The 12,443-nt window shown below is 39.9% G+C and overlaps 1 protein-coding gene across 2 annotated transcripts; it reads right to left on the bottom strand.

Annotated features, from left to right (window-relative positions):
* Nucleotides 1–3,142: 3,142 nt before the first annotated feature.
* On the bottom strand, nt 3,143–9,004 carry LOC107273115 (microsomal triglyceride transfer protein). 2 transcript variants are annotated; one of them, XM_025090400.1, is made up of 3 exons: nt 8,351–9,004; nt 5,037–5,493; nt 3,143–4,415 (listed from the first exon to the last, which is right to left on the bottom strand). In XM_025090400.1, exons 1-3 carry the CDS (start codon nt 8,873–8,875, stop codon nt 3,739–3,741), a joined length of 1,659 nt encoding a protein of 552 aa, XP_024946168.1. In that variant the 5' UTR covers nt 8,876–9,004; the 3' UTR covers nt 3,143–3,738. The 2 variants fall into 2 exon arrangements, with proteins under 2 accessions (XP_024946168.1, XP_024946167.1); XM_025090399.1 differs by having other exon boundaries at nt 3,143–5,493.
* Between the last annotated feature and the right edge of the window lie 3,439 nt (nt 9,005–12,443).

The raw sequence follows: 12,443 nt of genomic DNA, 5'->3' as shown, positions 1-12,443 counted from the left end.
AATAATTGGATCGATTAGTAAATCGTTATTCGGGACAATGAATCAAGAAGATGCAGAATATATTCACTCCCAGATAGACCGATTGTTTGCGGATCAAACAAATTTAACACAACTCATAGGGAGACAGATGCACATCACCGCATCACGGCTGCAACAACTCCATGAGGATCACGTAAGCGAGTCCCGAAGAGTGGATAAATTGTACGACGGAATAGATGGGCTTTGGAAACAGCTACAAAACTTGGACAAGGAGAATGCGAAGATGAAATTCAATGCGGAGCTAACGAGATTCGCGTATCGTGCTCAATTAAAACTGGAACAGTACGTGAAGGTTGGAGAGGAATATCTCCGAGTGATCTCTGCAGCGCGAGATGGCCGATACGATCCAGCCATTCTACATACAGACCAATTAACAGCGATCTCCCGGGAAATTCAACTTCAAGCTCCAGAGTTTGAGTTTCCATTGGCCGTAGAGTCTTTGAGAGGCGAAATCTTAGCACGTATAGTACGCACTGACCTAGTGTTCCATCGAGGCCGCCTCATTATCGTACTACATATCCCGTTACTCGACAGAACGCGTTATCAGCTATATCACATGCACCCATGGTCCGTGCCTCAGGCAGGGGGTCAAATAGGGTCGGCTTACATAATTCCGGCCGCCCCATACATTGCCATTTCAGAAGACCGAAGAACCTACTTTTTGGCCGATGCACTATACATTGCGGCATGCGTGCAAGTAATTTCCAATTACATTTGTACCATTGAAGCACCCGTCTATGAAGTATCTGTCACTGGAAGATGCGAAATAGAAATGCTGACTCGTCCATCGTTATCAGCTTATCAGCAGTGCAATGTCCGTGTCACTCCATGGCATGGCCCATTCTGGAAACACCTGCCTGCTCAAGGGGGTTGGTTGTACTCACTTGCTCAACCTGAAACGGTACACATACTCTGCCCGGGACTAGTTGACACCACCGAGAAATTGAGTGGCGCAGGTGTATTTCACCTCAGTGCAAATTGCGTAGGACGGACGCGTAGCGCAACGCTGACTGGAATAAGAGCTTATGAAAGCCAGCAGCAATATTTCTACGCTCCAGAAGCCACCCTAAATGTGACCCTGATAGCACCGATACTAAAGGATCTTCCGGACGAGAAGGTATTGCCGTCAGTAATAGACGAATCCAATGAGAAATCGCACTCATGGAAATATCAGCAAGATGGCGAGTCGCTATTCGATATCGAACAAAAGATCATGGAGATTGGGACGCACAGAAGGAACAAGCAGCAGCAGCAACATTGGACCATCGTTGGCTTCTCTCTCCAGGGGCTCTTCGTGCTGGTTCTCTGCGGTTACTTTTGTAAAAAGTTTATCTGGAAACAAAACTGTTGTGGATGGTTGACTCCCCGGAAGAACGATGTAGAAGCTGGGGAAGCGATGCCTTTACCCCGAAAACGCACAGGCCACCTGTATCGTATCCGCAACAGTGGTACAAGAGCCACCGCGAAAGACGCTAGCGAACCTGAGGCCCGGGTCTCACCGACAACCGTTGCCACCGGGATTCTCCCGCGCCAAGAGGCTCAGGTTGATTAATACTACACTATATCTCTAGACGTAGCACTATACATAGGAAAGTTGGTCACATGGGAAAGTCGCGACGAACGCCAAGAAACAAAAACTGAGTATTTTAAGTGAAAGCCAGTGCAAAAAAAAATAAATTTTATTAAAAAAAAAAAAAAGAAAAAAAATGGTGCACTACTCCAAGGCGAATAAGCCGTCGAGCCCTAGTGGTTCCTCCTCGGCGTTATACCATAAGATGGTACTGCGGATCCGTAACGCCTCACGGTGCTGCCGGATGGCCGTCCTCTCATTTATGCTGGCCCGAAGAGGGCGACCCCTCCGCCGGGACGGAATCAAAATCGCCCCGATATCCTAAGGCAAAAGGGAATAATGATAAAACAATTCCACAGGAAGGGAGTAAATAACGAACGTCGAGCAACAAAAACGGTAACTTACCAGCAGCACCAGAAGCTCGAGTGGCGGTGGCCCCTCGCACACAAAAGCGCCGTAAATTCCATGGCGTCCAAATCGTATATCCTCCATGATCTCGATCTCGTTGTTTCGGTTTGAATGCAGTTGTAAGACTGAGGAATCAGGGATGTGAGGCTCCTCAGAAAAAGCCTCCGGGGACCAAAGTGGTGCAAGGAAGGGGCACAGACGACAAAGGATACCTTTAGCAAAAATTGCAGCGGTGGCAGTCGCAGAAAAGAAACACTGCCAATGCGATAGACTCACTAGAATTATAATCCAGGCCCTGTCAGCGTAATCATAAGCTTAAGCAGTAGCGTAAGACCTTCACTTACCGTAAGAAAATTTTTATTGTATACACTTGTCAAAATCTTCACCATGCATGTTCCTAGAGCATCGAGGCGTCGTCGAATTACTTGCCAAAAGGCGATTGAATCGACGAGGGCGTCGATACTTAAGGGGGGGATGCTGTCACGTGCCGTGCCTTTTTAATCTTGGAACTCGCACACACATAAATGCAACAGAGAAACCACGCGATCTCGGAGATGTCGACTGCAGCAATATGTGAGAAAGCTAGTTTCCGGTCTTATCGCACCAAGAACGTGCCGAAACGTGTGAACCGAAAATTCCAGGATTCATGCGAGCGGGCAAAACCGCTGAATTAGTAAGATTTGCCCCTGCCTGTCCACCTACTTCCAGCAGACAGTAGGATGGAACAGGGAAGGCAAATCAGTCTCCAGATACACACCAGAGCGCATAGTTCGGGCTGGAATAGCTCCTCACAAATTGCATCGCGCGGCGGCTATCATTCTCACGGGAGTTCCGCGTACTGTTACCTATCGCCGTATGTAAGTCGATTAAGACGTATCGAGCCCTACGAGTTGCACGCGTAGCGTATTAGTCAATGTGAGTTTAGATGTTAGTATTCTGATTTTTGCCACGAACAATATTGTCGTGTAGTTTAAGTGAACACCAAAGTGAAGGATCTCGAGTCGTGAGAAGAAGAATTGCCAACACCAAGGCGGCGTGGGCGTCTAACGTTGCACGCCGAATGAACGTATGAGAGTGAGTACGCAAGAGTGAGTGTGGACACGGCATTACGAGACCATTATAACCTAGCTGTAAGACCATCTGGCACTTTCTTTATTTTCTATTTTAATAACTAGCACTTAAGCAAAATTGGGTTGTAACAATATATTCGAATCATTTCATTGGGATTACTGCATCTTTGATTTAAATAGACCATACCCCAATTCCCCCACCTAACGGCAATCCAAAGGACCGGGCCTGTATAGGACGGCAGTCAAGAACTTACCCAGAACAAAAATAAATATAAACTCCCACGCGTAGCATGGGAGATTAACTTTGTTAGACGTGTGATAACGCCCTGCACGTCACACATGTGCATGAGGTATTCTGAAATATAGCACACTGTAAAATAAGATCCTATGGGGATACACAATTCATCACATTTTTATCATTAGAAAAAATTATTTTTTCCTCTTTAATAAACTATCCTTATCCTTTTTTTTAACCTATTTTCTATTTTTACATTACTTTATTAGTAAAATTCTACGATTTACATGATGTGGGCTAAATGATAATTTATATGATACTAAATTAGAAAGAAATTAAGTATAAGATCAGTTCCCTATAATAGTTTTTATTTGGTACTTTTATAGAATATTATGTAAGTTCCACAGAACTAGTAGTCAATTATGTTGGATTAGTTTTGAGCACATTTCGTTGTTTTTCATGTCAAGAAAATAGGACTTTGCTGGCAGCAAAAGCTCGGTCCTGCGTGTCTTTCTTAATTTATGTTTACTGCCTGGTATCCTTTCTATTTTGTAAATATTATGCCTTATCGTAGTTTTCGGTTGACTCAATCTCATACACAGAAACACCGAAGCCGAGTACTGCGCGTCAGTAGTTAATTCCAATTTGGGTTCCATGCTCAGTGTAAATTCCACTGAACTCTGAATAAAGTTCGAGTGAACTCTACTAGATCCAATAATAGCTATGCCAGATCTAATATTTGTGAGTGATTGTGCTTTTCGCGACCATAAACTAAGCTGCACTTGCCCAGCCAAATCTAAACTAGCAGCTCCATTAACTTCGGTTTCAATGACAAAACCTGATGACATTGGAATAAACTGTTTGTGTTGAGGAAAATTAAGAAGTCCCTGAAGTACCGGTGTTCTTTTTGATGCTGTTCCAGACCATATATGACCTATGAGTTCTCTCTGGCTAGAAAACAAGACGAAAGGTCTTATGTCAACTCCGAGAATACTTATATCCATTCCAGCAATGACTGCTTCATCCTCGTCAGGTGTATCTGAATTGTCTTTAAAGGATGATGCAAAACTCCCAAGGCCTCCTCTGTAGAGTTCTAAAGAGAAGAGAGACTGATCATTTTCACCAGATTGCAGTATAAGGTCAACTATTCCACGTTTTAAAAGTCCAGAACTCGCTTCCTGAACTGTGATTAGCGAGCCATTAGTCTCGGCAGATTTAAAAAAACTTCTAGTAAAGGCCCTACTGAATCCTTTCAGGGAGAGCACATTATAATTTAGGATCTTCATAGTTGCAGATTGGAACGCTTCTTTTAATTTTTTAGCAAATTTAACATTGTTCTCTGCAATTTGTTCCATTCGTTGAACTAGATATATTCGGATTTCATATGCACTGTCATTCGTTGCAAGGTATTGAATAAGACCTTGGAGGTCCTTCTTCGAAGGATCGGCTTTCAATATAATGTCTAGTGCAGCAATTCGAGTGCTAATGCTTCTTCTGGGATATAAAATTTGATAAAAAATTCTGGCTGCTATGATTTTTACTTCATGGGTTAAATCCTCTTTTGGCAAATATCTCAAGGCGCGCCAAGCCGTTAAACTGACCAAATTAGTTTCATTGATAGCATAATTCAATAAGGTAGGGATAATGGTCTTAGTTCTTAAATTACGTAAAGCTCTAAGATATTTTAGTTTGCATTCATCACTTAAGCAGTTACCCAGTTGGATTTCCAAACTTCCTCTGACTCTTTCACGTATTGTTGGTGAGCCACCTTGTCTGGCCATGGCAGCTGCTGTCAAAGCAAGAGTTTCTGAAATTTTAGTATTCTGCATTGTCTCTTTAGATCTTCTTAAAATATCTTTAATTATATCAGTATTCGGATTAGTAGATATTGATAACGCCCGCAGATATCGTTCAATATCATCACTTATCTTCTCTTGTTCAAGAATTTTCATAGCTGTCTGATGTGATACGGAAGTCCCTGCTGATCCCAGAATATCATATAATTGCGATTTAAATTTTGTATTGCGTGGACTTTTCAATAACTTATCTAGTTCTTCAGGGCTGGCATCTCTGACCAATGGTATTAATTTAAGGAGCGCACTTGCTGACTTCACTGACCCCATTGCAGCATCTTCGAGAGCTTCCCGATTTTGTTCCAGTATTTCTTCAAGCTATAATACAAAGTGCTCAATGGAATAAAGAAAATGGATATACTAAAATCATTTAGATTGAACTAATGCAGAAGTTTAGTTTAGCAGTACTAATGTTTAGGCTACATAGAAAAATGTTGAACAAATACCTAGATAACACGAATGGAAATTATAAACAAAATATTATAATTCCAATAATAAGATTTCATTAGCATTTTTGTCATTTTTTATTCAGATTGAATCAATTAAAAAAATTAATTTATGGTCAACAAATTGTGATTTTATTAAATTAATTACTTTTTTTGCATTTTTGCAACATAAATTTACAACAATAACAGCGCAAAAGAATGCACTTGCTACAAATATAGCCAAGCTTTTGTTGTAAATTTGCTGGCATTATTTTTTAAATTTATAATTTATAGCAAATTTTAAACAAATTCTCAACAAATGTTTGCTGAAAAGCAGTTCACTTGCCTGCACAGATACATTGTGTTATCAGAAACGTTGCTATCTAGGTAAGTTTGGTTTGAGGCCATCGACATATAGTACTGGACTGCTCACTCTAGCCGCAGAAAGTGTAACCGGGAATAGAAAGAGAGAGGGAATCGTTAGAACTGTTCTGTCCTTCTGTCCTTCTCTTGGGCAGGAGCGGAATCAGGAATAAGGGAACCTCGCGCAGTAAAATATATGTATGATGAACCTTATTTATATATTTTATAAGTTTAAGAATTGATTTAATCTTATGTTAACCATAAAATTGAAGGTTATATTTCTACTTTACTTACTTGTGAAAGCTTATCGTATTGTGCTCAAAATACAGGTCTCGTGATAGCCCAGACTTAAGAAAGCGAATCACCATTTTTTTTAGTAATATTGAATGTTGATAAACACTTCTGTCTCCGTTTGACTGTAACAACGTACATTATACATGTGCGAAGTAATCTTTCACATGGTTCTTATTTTGCATATTACAGTCCTGAACTCCTTCCATCCAGAAAACCTTCGACCAATAGAAAAATTATAGGAAAGGACAGAACGGTTCTAACGATTCGCTCTCTGTTTCTATTCCCGGTTACACTTTCTGCGGCTACAGTGAGCAGTCCAGTACTATATGTCGACGTTCGAGGCACGGCCGCATGTATTATGTGGTCGCATCAGGTGTATTTACTCTTGCAGGAAAAATTAATTTCATGGATTTAGACCTTTAACCCTAATCCCAAAAAGGAATTTTTGGCATTTTATTACCGTAAACGTGAATTGTTCACGTCCATCGTAATTTTTAGACATTAAATAGCGATCACAAATTTTATAAAATATCATGAGGTATGTTTAAATTTTCTACTAAAAGTATTCAAAGATATCTTTTCAGAATTATTTATTTAAGTATACTTTTATAACAAATCATGCACAGGTTTCGTTAAAAAATCATAATTTTATAAAAAAATTAATGAAAATACAATATTCAAAAACGAAATTAAAGCTAAAAAATCAGGATATCGGGGGCAAAAATATGACATATCCCTTATTGAAAAGGAAATGCTTAATTACACGACCTTAAAAATGGTAATTTATTCAATATACTGTGAAGTGTTTTTTCTCTAGTTTTTCTAGTATATATCTGCAAACATACTAATTTCAATTAATTTTCACTGCAAAAATGGGACATGAGGTTAAAAAGCAATGATTTTTCAACAGTTTTTATTTAGCATAAAAAGTTATTTTATTCAACGGTTTTCTATGGAAACGGCCATAACAAAAAAAAGTATATGATTTCATATGCAGGTTTTTTGCATTTTGCAAACAACAATAATTTTTTTTGTCATCTTTTAAAGGACAAAAAGACTAACTTTTTCACTTTTTGAGCTTATCCGTTCTACTTAAATCAGGCTCTTCGCGCTCGCCAAGAATATCTAATATATTCTTCTTTACCGTTTTAGGCAACCCGTGAAGCTTTTTGTCTCATGGAGATGTGGGATAATGCTGGAGTGCTAGAGATAGTCACTTTAAAAAATGTCAGCTGCGCAACTTCTCATTTTCTGCATTTAAATTATCAAGAATACAACTGTTAACTGCTGCCTGATAAAAAATCGGATTGACCATCTGTTGGTTTTTCTTGGACATGAATGAACATGAACATGATTATAAAGGTCGATCATTTCACGTTTATCAGATTCTGAATTGATTTTACCTGATTTCTGGAATGAGTAGAATAACTTAAAACTGTTATTTTATTTTTGCTATGTCTCATGCTGCGAATATTGTATTCGCGCGCTTACCGGATCTTAAAAAGAACCAGCGAAGGATGATCGACGTGAGAGGGAGAAGGACCGAAGACTGATTGACGTCATGGTCATCAGCTGGCCCTTAGCTGTGCGCGCTGCCACTTATCTCACCGCTCACCTCGCGAATGTGTCCAGCTTTACGTATGATATCAGTTGAGTTATGTTAATTAGTCTAACGCGTACGGAGTAACTAGCAGGGAGCAATTACTCATCCTGCGTAACAGGGACCTTCAAGCTACGGAGCACCCGCTACCTAAAATAGGAACAAATACTCGCGAACTGGGAATCCGGAGACGTCTCGTGAATCTTTAAGATTCCTATATACCGATAAAACTTTAGAATATACAACGATAATATTGTTGGATTAAATCACGCCGCAGATATGCGTCGCTGGGCCCAGCGATGACACAGAAATTCAGCGACGTATATCAACAGCGCTGGTACTTCGAGGGCTAAACCAAACACCTACTTTGTCAAAATCAATTATAATCATTTAGGCCTTCGAAAGTAATACGTAAACATAGTCACATACATACAAAAGTATGAAAAACAGTGATTTCCTTTTGGTTTTGACGTAGTCGAATAAATATACTAACCGTTATACATCCAGAATGTGGACATAACACAGGCTCAGGTTGCAACTCAATCGGAATCTTTCTGAAGCTTTGTTCAAGAAGAGCAATGGCATCCTTTACGGTATCTGTTTGAACCGGTGATGTATCCAATGTTCCCGGAAGTAATGTCAACGTTCTTTGCGAAGTAATGATAGTACCGACATTTTGTTTTCCTCTTAAATTGATTGTGTGGTTCTCATAATCAATAATGGACTTGGGCAAAAATGCTTGAGTTAATTCATACATGGACATACGGGAGCTAGTAACAGCAACACCCATTATAGGTATGAGATGCTTTTTTTCCTGGGCATAGACGTTCTGTTGGCAAATAATTTTCTGTTTCTTTATAAAACGTGCTCTAATCAAATTATATGACACATTGCAGAGTCCAGATGCATCTCGTTCCTGAAATTCTCCATCAACATTTTTATACTGAAAGAGACTGGCCAGACCTCGTTTTAAATTTAATCCTGATAATTTTTCCGATGGATTTAAATAGATTTCCATTATTTCGCCATATTTCCAAAGAACAAAAACCGAGCTTTCGGTATCCTCATCTAGTTTTGAAGAATGCTTGATAAAACCGTCTGGTGCAGGTGCTTTTCTTGATTTGATGTGTAGCCGTGGAGACAGTAGCTGCAACGAAAATATTTACATAAATATCAAGATAAACAGGTTCAGCATGACTACTAGAACAATTCGGACGCTTCTTGTGCATTCGCCAGTGCAAACAAATTAATATAGTTAAGTAATAATGTAATAGTTATAGACATACAACACTACATTTTCGGAGACTTCAGCATGCACTATTTTGAAATCGGAAGTCTCACACATCTACTGATATTATTGTGCAATCTACACATGGAATTTTCTCGTGTCAATTTCAAGTCGATTGCTTCAACAGTTCATCTGGAACTTTGGATATAGACATAGAAAAGAGGATATGAAGGCAAGTGAAACTTTTATTGTTTTCTATAGATTCTGAGACGCTGAATGAAGTAATGAAATATGCAAATATCGTAGAGGATGAAATCATAGAAAAAAATGAAGGGAATGAAACGGAATGTAAAATAGAAATGACCTTACATTTTATAAGCACTCTGAGTTTTTAAACACTATAGTAAGGTAAATATCCCAGTGGCCGGAAACGTTCCAATTATCGGATGCAGTATGCATGCAAGAGAAATGAAAATGGAGACGGACACAATTTGTTACTTGTTTTTACGAGTTACTGATTTTTACTCGTTGCTTATGTAACGAGAAACGCAATGTGATTGTATTACTTGTTCAATGTGTAATGCTCACTGCATTACCAACAGCAGTTCCTACGAGCGTGAAGAGGGCATTACCGCCGATTTCTATCCCTCCCTCCTCATGTTCTAAGCGATCATTGCCAGTAGGTCATACCTTTTCGTCGAACGACACGAGACTAAGCACATCGCAAATACCTAAATCAAAAAACAAGTAAGGTAGCCTTATTTTTCAATAATCAAGTTATACAAGAACTCCGCCAAGTGGCGAATTAAATACTAGTGAATATTGCACTTTATATATTTTTCATAGTTTTTATAAATATTTAACGCAGTCTGAAGTACACAACAAAAAATTGTAATGATTATTTTACTCTTCTTCACTAAACCAATTATTCTCACGCTATCTGAGAAGTTGATTCGTCGTTGGAGGAATAAGTGCTCGCGGTAGGTTTTGGAGGTTAGGCAGCCCTGCGAATATCAATATTTATAGACGCTATAGCCTATAAAACAAAGATAACAGTCATCACTTAAATCTTAAATGGGAAACTAACATCTTGTCGGCGTCCAGCTTATGAAATGATGGCTTCTGGCCCATCGCGTGCTAGCTATAAACAGCCGGGAATCAGCGCAAAACCTCTGACAGTAACATACGATAACTGCCAAAAAATTCTTTACACGGCATACTCCAAACTCGAAGCCTCAGAAATGAAGGTAATTGAATTTAAAAAAATGTCTCTGGGAGATTTAAATTAAATGTGTGAATACTAAATTTTAAATTGACGCCAGATGACTCTGTAAGGTTACCCGTGAAGACCAGTCAGTCCGCTTCCGACCGGCATTCTGTAAACATCAATTCTGAATAAATTGTTATCTTTTATGGTACTTAAACCTTCCGACTATTCTCTTACATCTCATGCTCTTTTACTGTGATCGGTGCATAGGATTAATGGAGCACGTTTCTACACTGTACACAACAGTGTGAACCATAGCTTGCGAGCACCATGAACTCAAAATTACAGTTGGTGACCTTGAGGAAAACAAATTGAACTGCGACAAGTTCGCCAAAGGCTTAGAGGAACTGAAGGAGGAACTTGAGACGGTGAAAGCTAATTACATAACTAATGCAAAACTTGATAACGCGGTAGGGGAATTACGTTCAGATATTATGTCCATGAAGAAACTGTTATAGGATGCAAAACAGACATCGAGACAAACACAGAAACCGTAAACTCCCTTGGAGACGTGAAAGCTGATATAAGCCCTATCTGGGGCACAGTGAAATTTTTTGAACGATCCTAACAAAATTTCAATAAGAACAGAAGAACAGCCCCCGGCGTTCCAAAAACTACATTTTATTCATCATCGAGGAACAGTCCGAAGGACCAGTTGCTGGAAGACCGGCAAAGGATCATGCAAAGGTTTTGGAAATCCTTGACTCTGTCACTGATAAATGTCAACCGATTGTAGTTTTTTTAGAGACCGAAGTGCATGAAATACTAAAAAATAAGCGTAGGTACAAGGGACCCGGATTTAAAAATACGGACCGTACTGACAAGCAAAGAAGTCGCTTCTCAGAAGCCAAAAAGAAATTAGCAGAAGAATTGAAGACAAACCGGAATATACTGTGACGTGATTCTCCCGAATCGCGCCACAAAAATTAATAAACTTTTCTTTTCCGCTCAACCTAGGCTCCGCACGACAACCCACTAGCGAAATTCCGTCTGCGACATTACTATTAAGTTTTACGTTTGTGAACGTCTACTATCGTCCTGGATGTCAGTTCCGATTACGTTTTCTAAGACTAATTAATCTTTTGTTTTTGTTACGATATACTCAATCTCTACTCTCAAGTCTCTCGACAACGACATAAGGGCGTGAGGACAGGACAGCCACCCTGGAGATTTTGGAGGATTTTATGGCGATTCCGTTTGGCTGTTGATGCCGATTTTGAGATTTTTGACGTAAAGGACAACCTTGGAGGGATCAGCACGCCGCTCCCACCGACCAAGAGATACCCGTCGGTTCCGTCGACCTGGATGTCGCCGGGATCCTGCTGCTGCCATGACGCCAAAGAAACCCTGGAGCACCCGGAAGGGGACTCCGCCGTTTCCGGCCGGCAGGGAAATGAGGCTTTCCTCCCTGGCCCGCCTAAGGCCTGCCGATCGCCCACGTCAGCCCCTCCGTTCGCCTCTCTTTTCTGCAAAAGTATTGTGAGACTTCCGAACCCTAAGTGTTGTTAAATTTAGTGACGAGCCCACGCCGTCTTTGCTTTACCTAATCGGAATTGTAGTTTTTCGCCTATTTTTCTCTTTCAAAGTGAAATAAATTAAACGAAATTCTTTTCTTGTTTTTGTTAATCTTCCGTGGCCTTTGCTGAAGTGTGAATTTCATATTTCTACTTTTGTATGCGATATCTTCCGTTCTGATTTCTGTGATTTATTGAGGATGTAGTGTATCTGATTATCGTTGCCAAAGCTTATTGTAATTTCGTCTTTATATTCTCGGTGGAACATTTGTGAATTTTGCGTATCGCACACATCCTTCCGACGTCGCGCATTAGCCGCCCTCCGAGGCGACCTTGCTTGTTGACGTTCCTCGACGTGGCGCCTTCGGCCGAATTCGAAATTGTACTAACCGTTCCGAGAACCTCTTTCCGCTGCAACGATAATGAAATACTCGTTATAATATTCTATCTTTTTCTGACTGATATTTTTTCTGTGCCATATCTTGTATTAATTTATTGCGCTATTTCTAATTATTATGAACCCGCGTGTATTATCCTTTGTCGAGTTCCTTCGTAGTTATAATTTCTTTTGCGTGAC

Source organism: Cephus cinctus, unplaced genomic scaffold (assembly GCF_000341935.2).
Source record: "Cephus cinctus unplaced genomic scaffold, Ccin1 Ccin1_scaffold1398, whole genome shotgun sequence".
In the NCBI taxonomy this organism is placed as follows: Eukaryota; Metazoa; Arthropoda; class Insecta; order Hymenoptera; family Cephidae; genus Cephus; species Cephus cinctus.
Note: the sequence above shows the minus strand (reverse complement) of the source record. Positions and strands in the feature narration are given on the sequence as shown.

Coding starts and splice junctions, on each gene's coding strand:
- LOC107273115 (XM_025090399.1), bottom strand. CDS start 8,875: ATGGAAATCTATTTAAATCCATCGGAAAAATTATCAGGATTAAATTTA. Junction 5,494..8,350: donor CACATTCTGGATGTATAACG/GTTAGTATATTT, acceptor TTTGTATTATAG/CTTGAAGAAATACTGGAACA.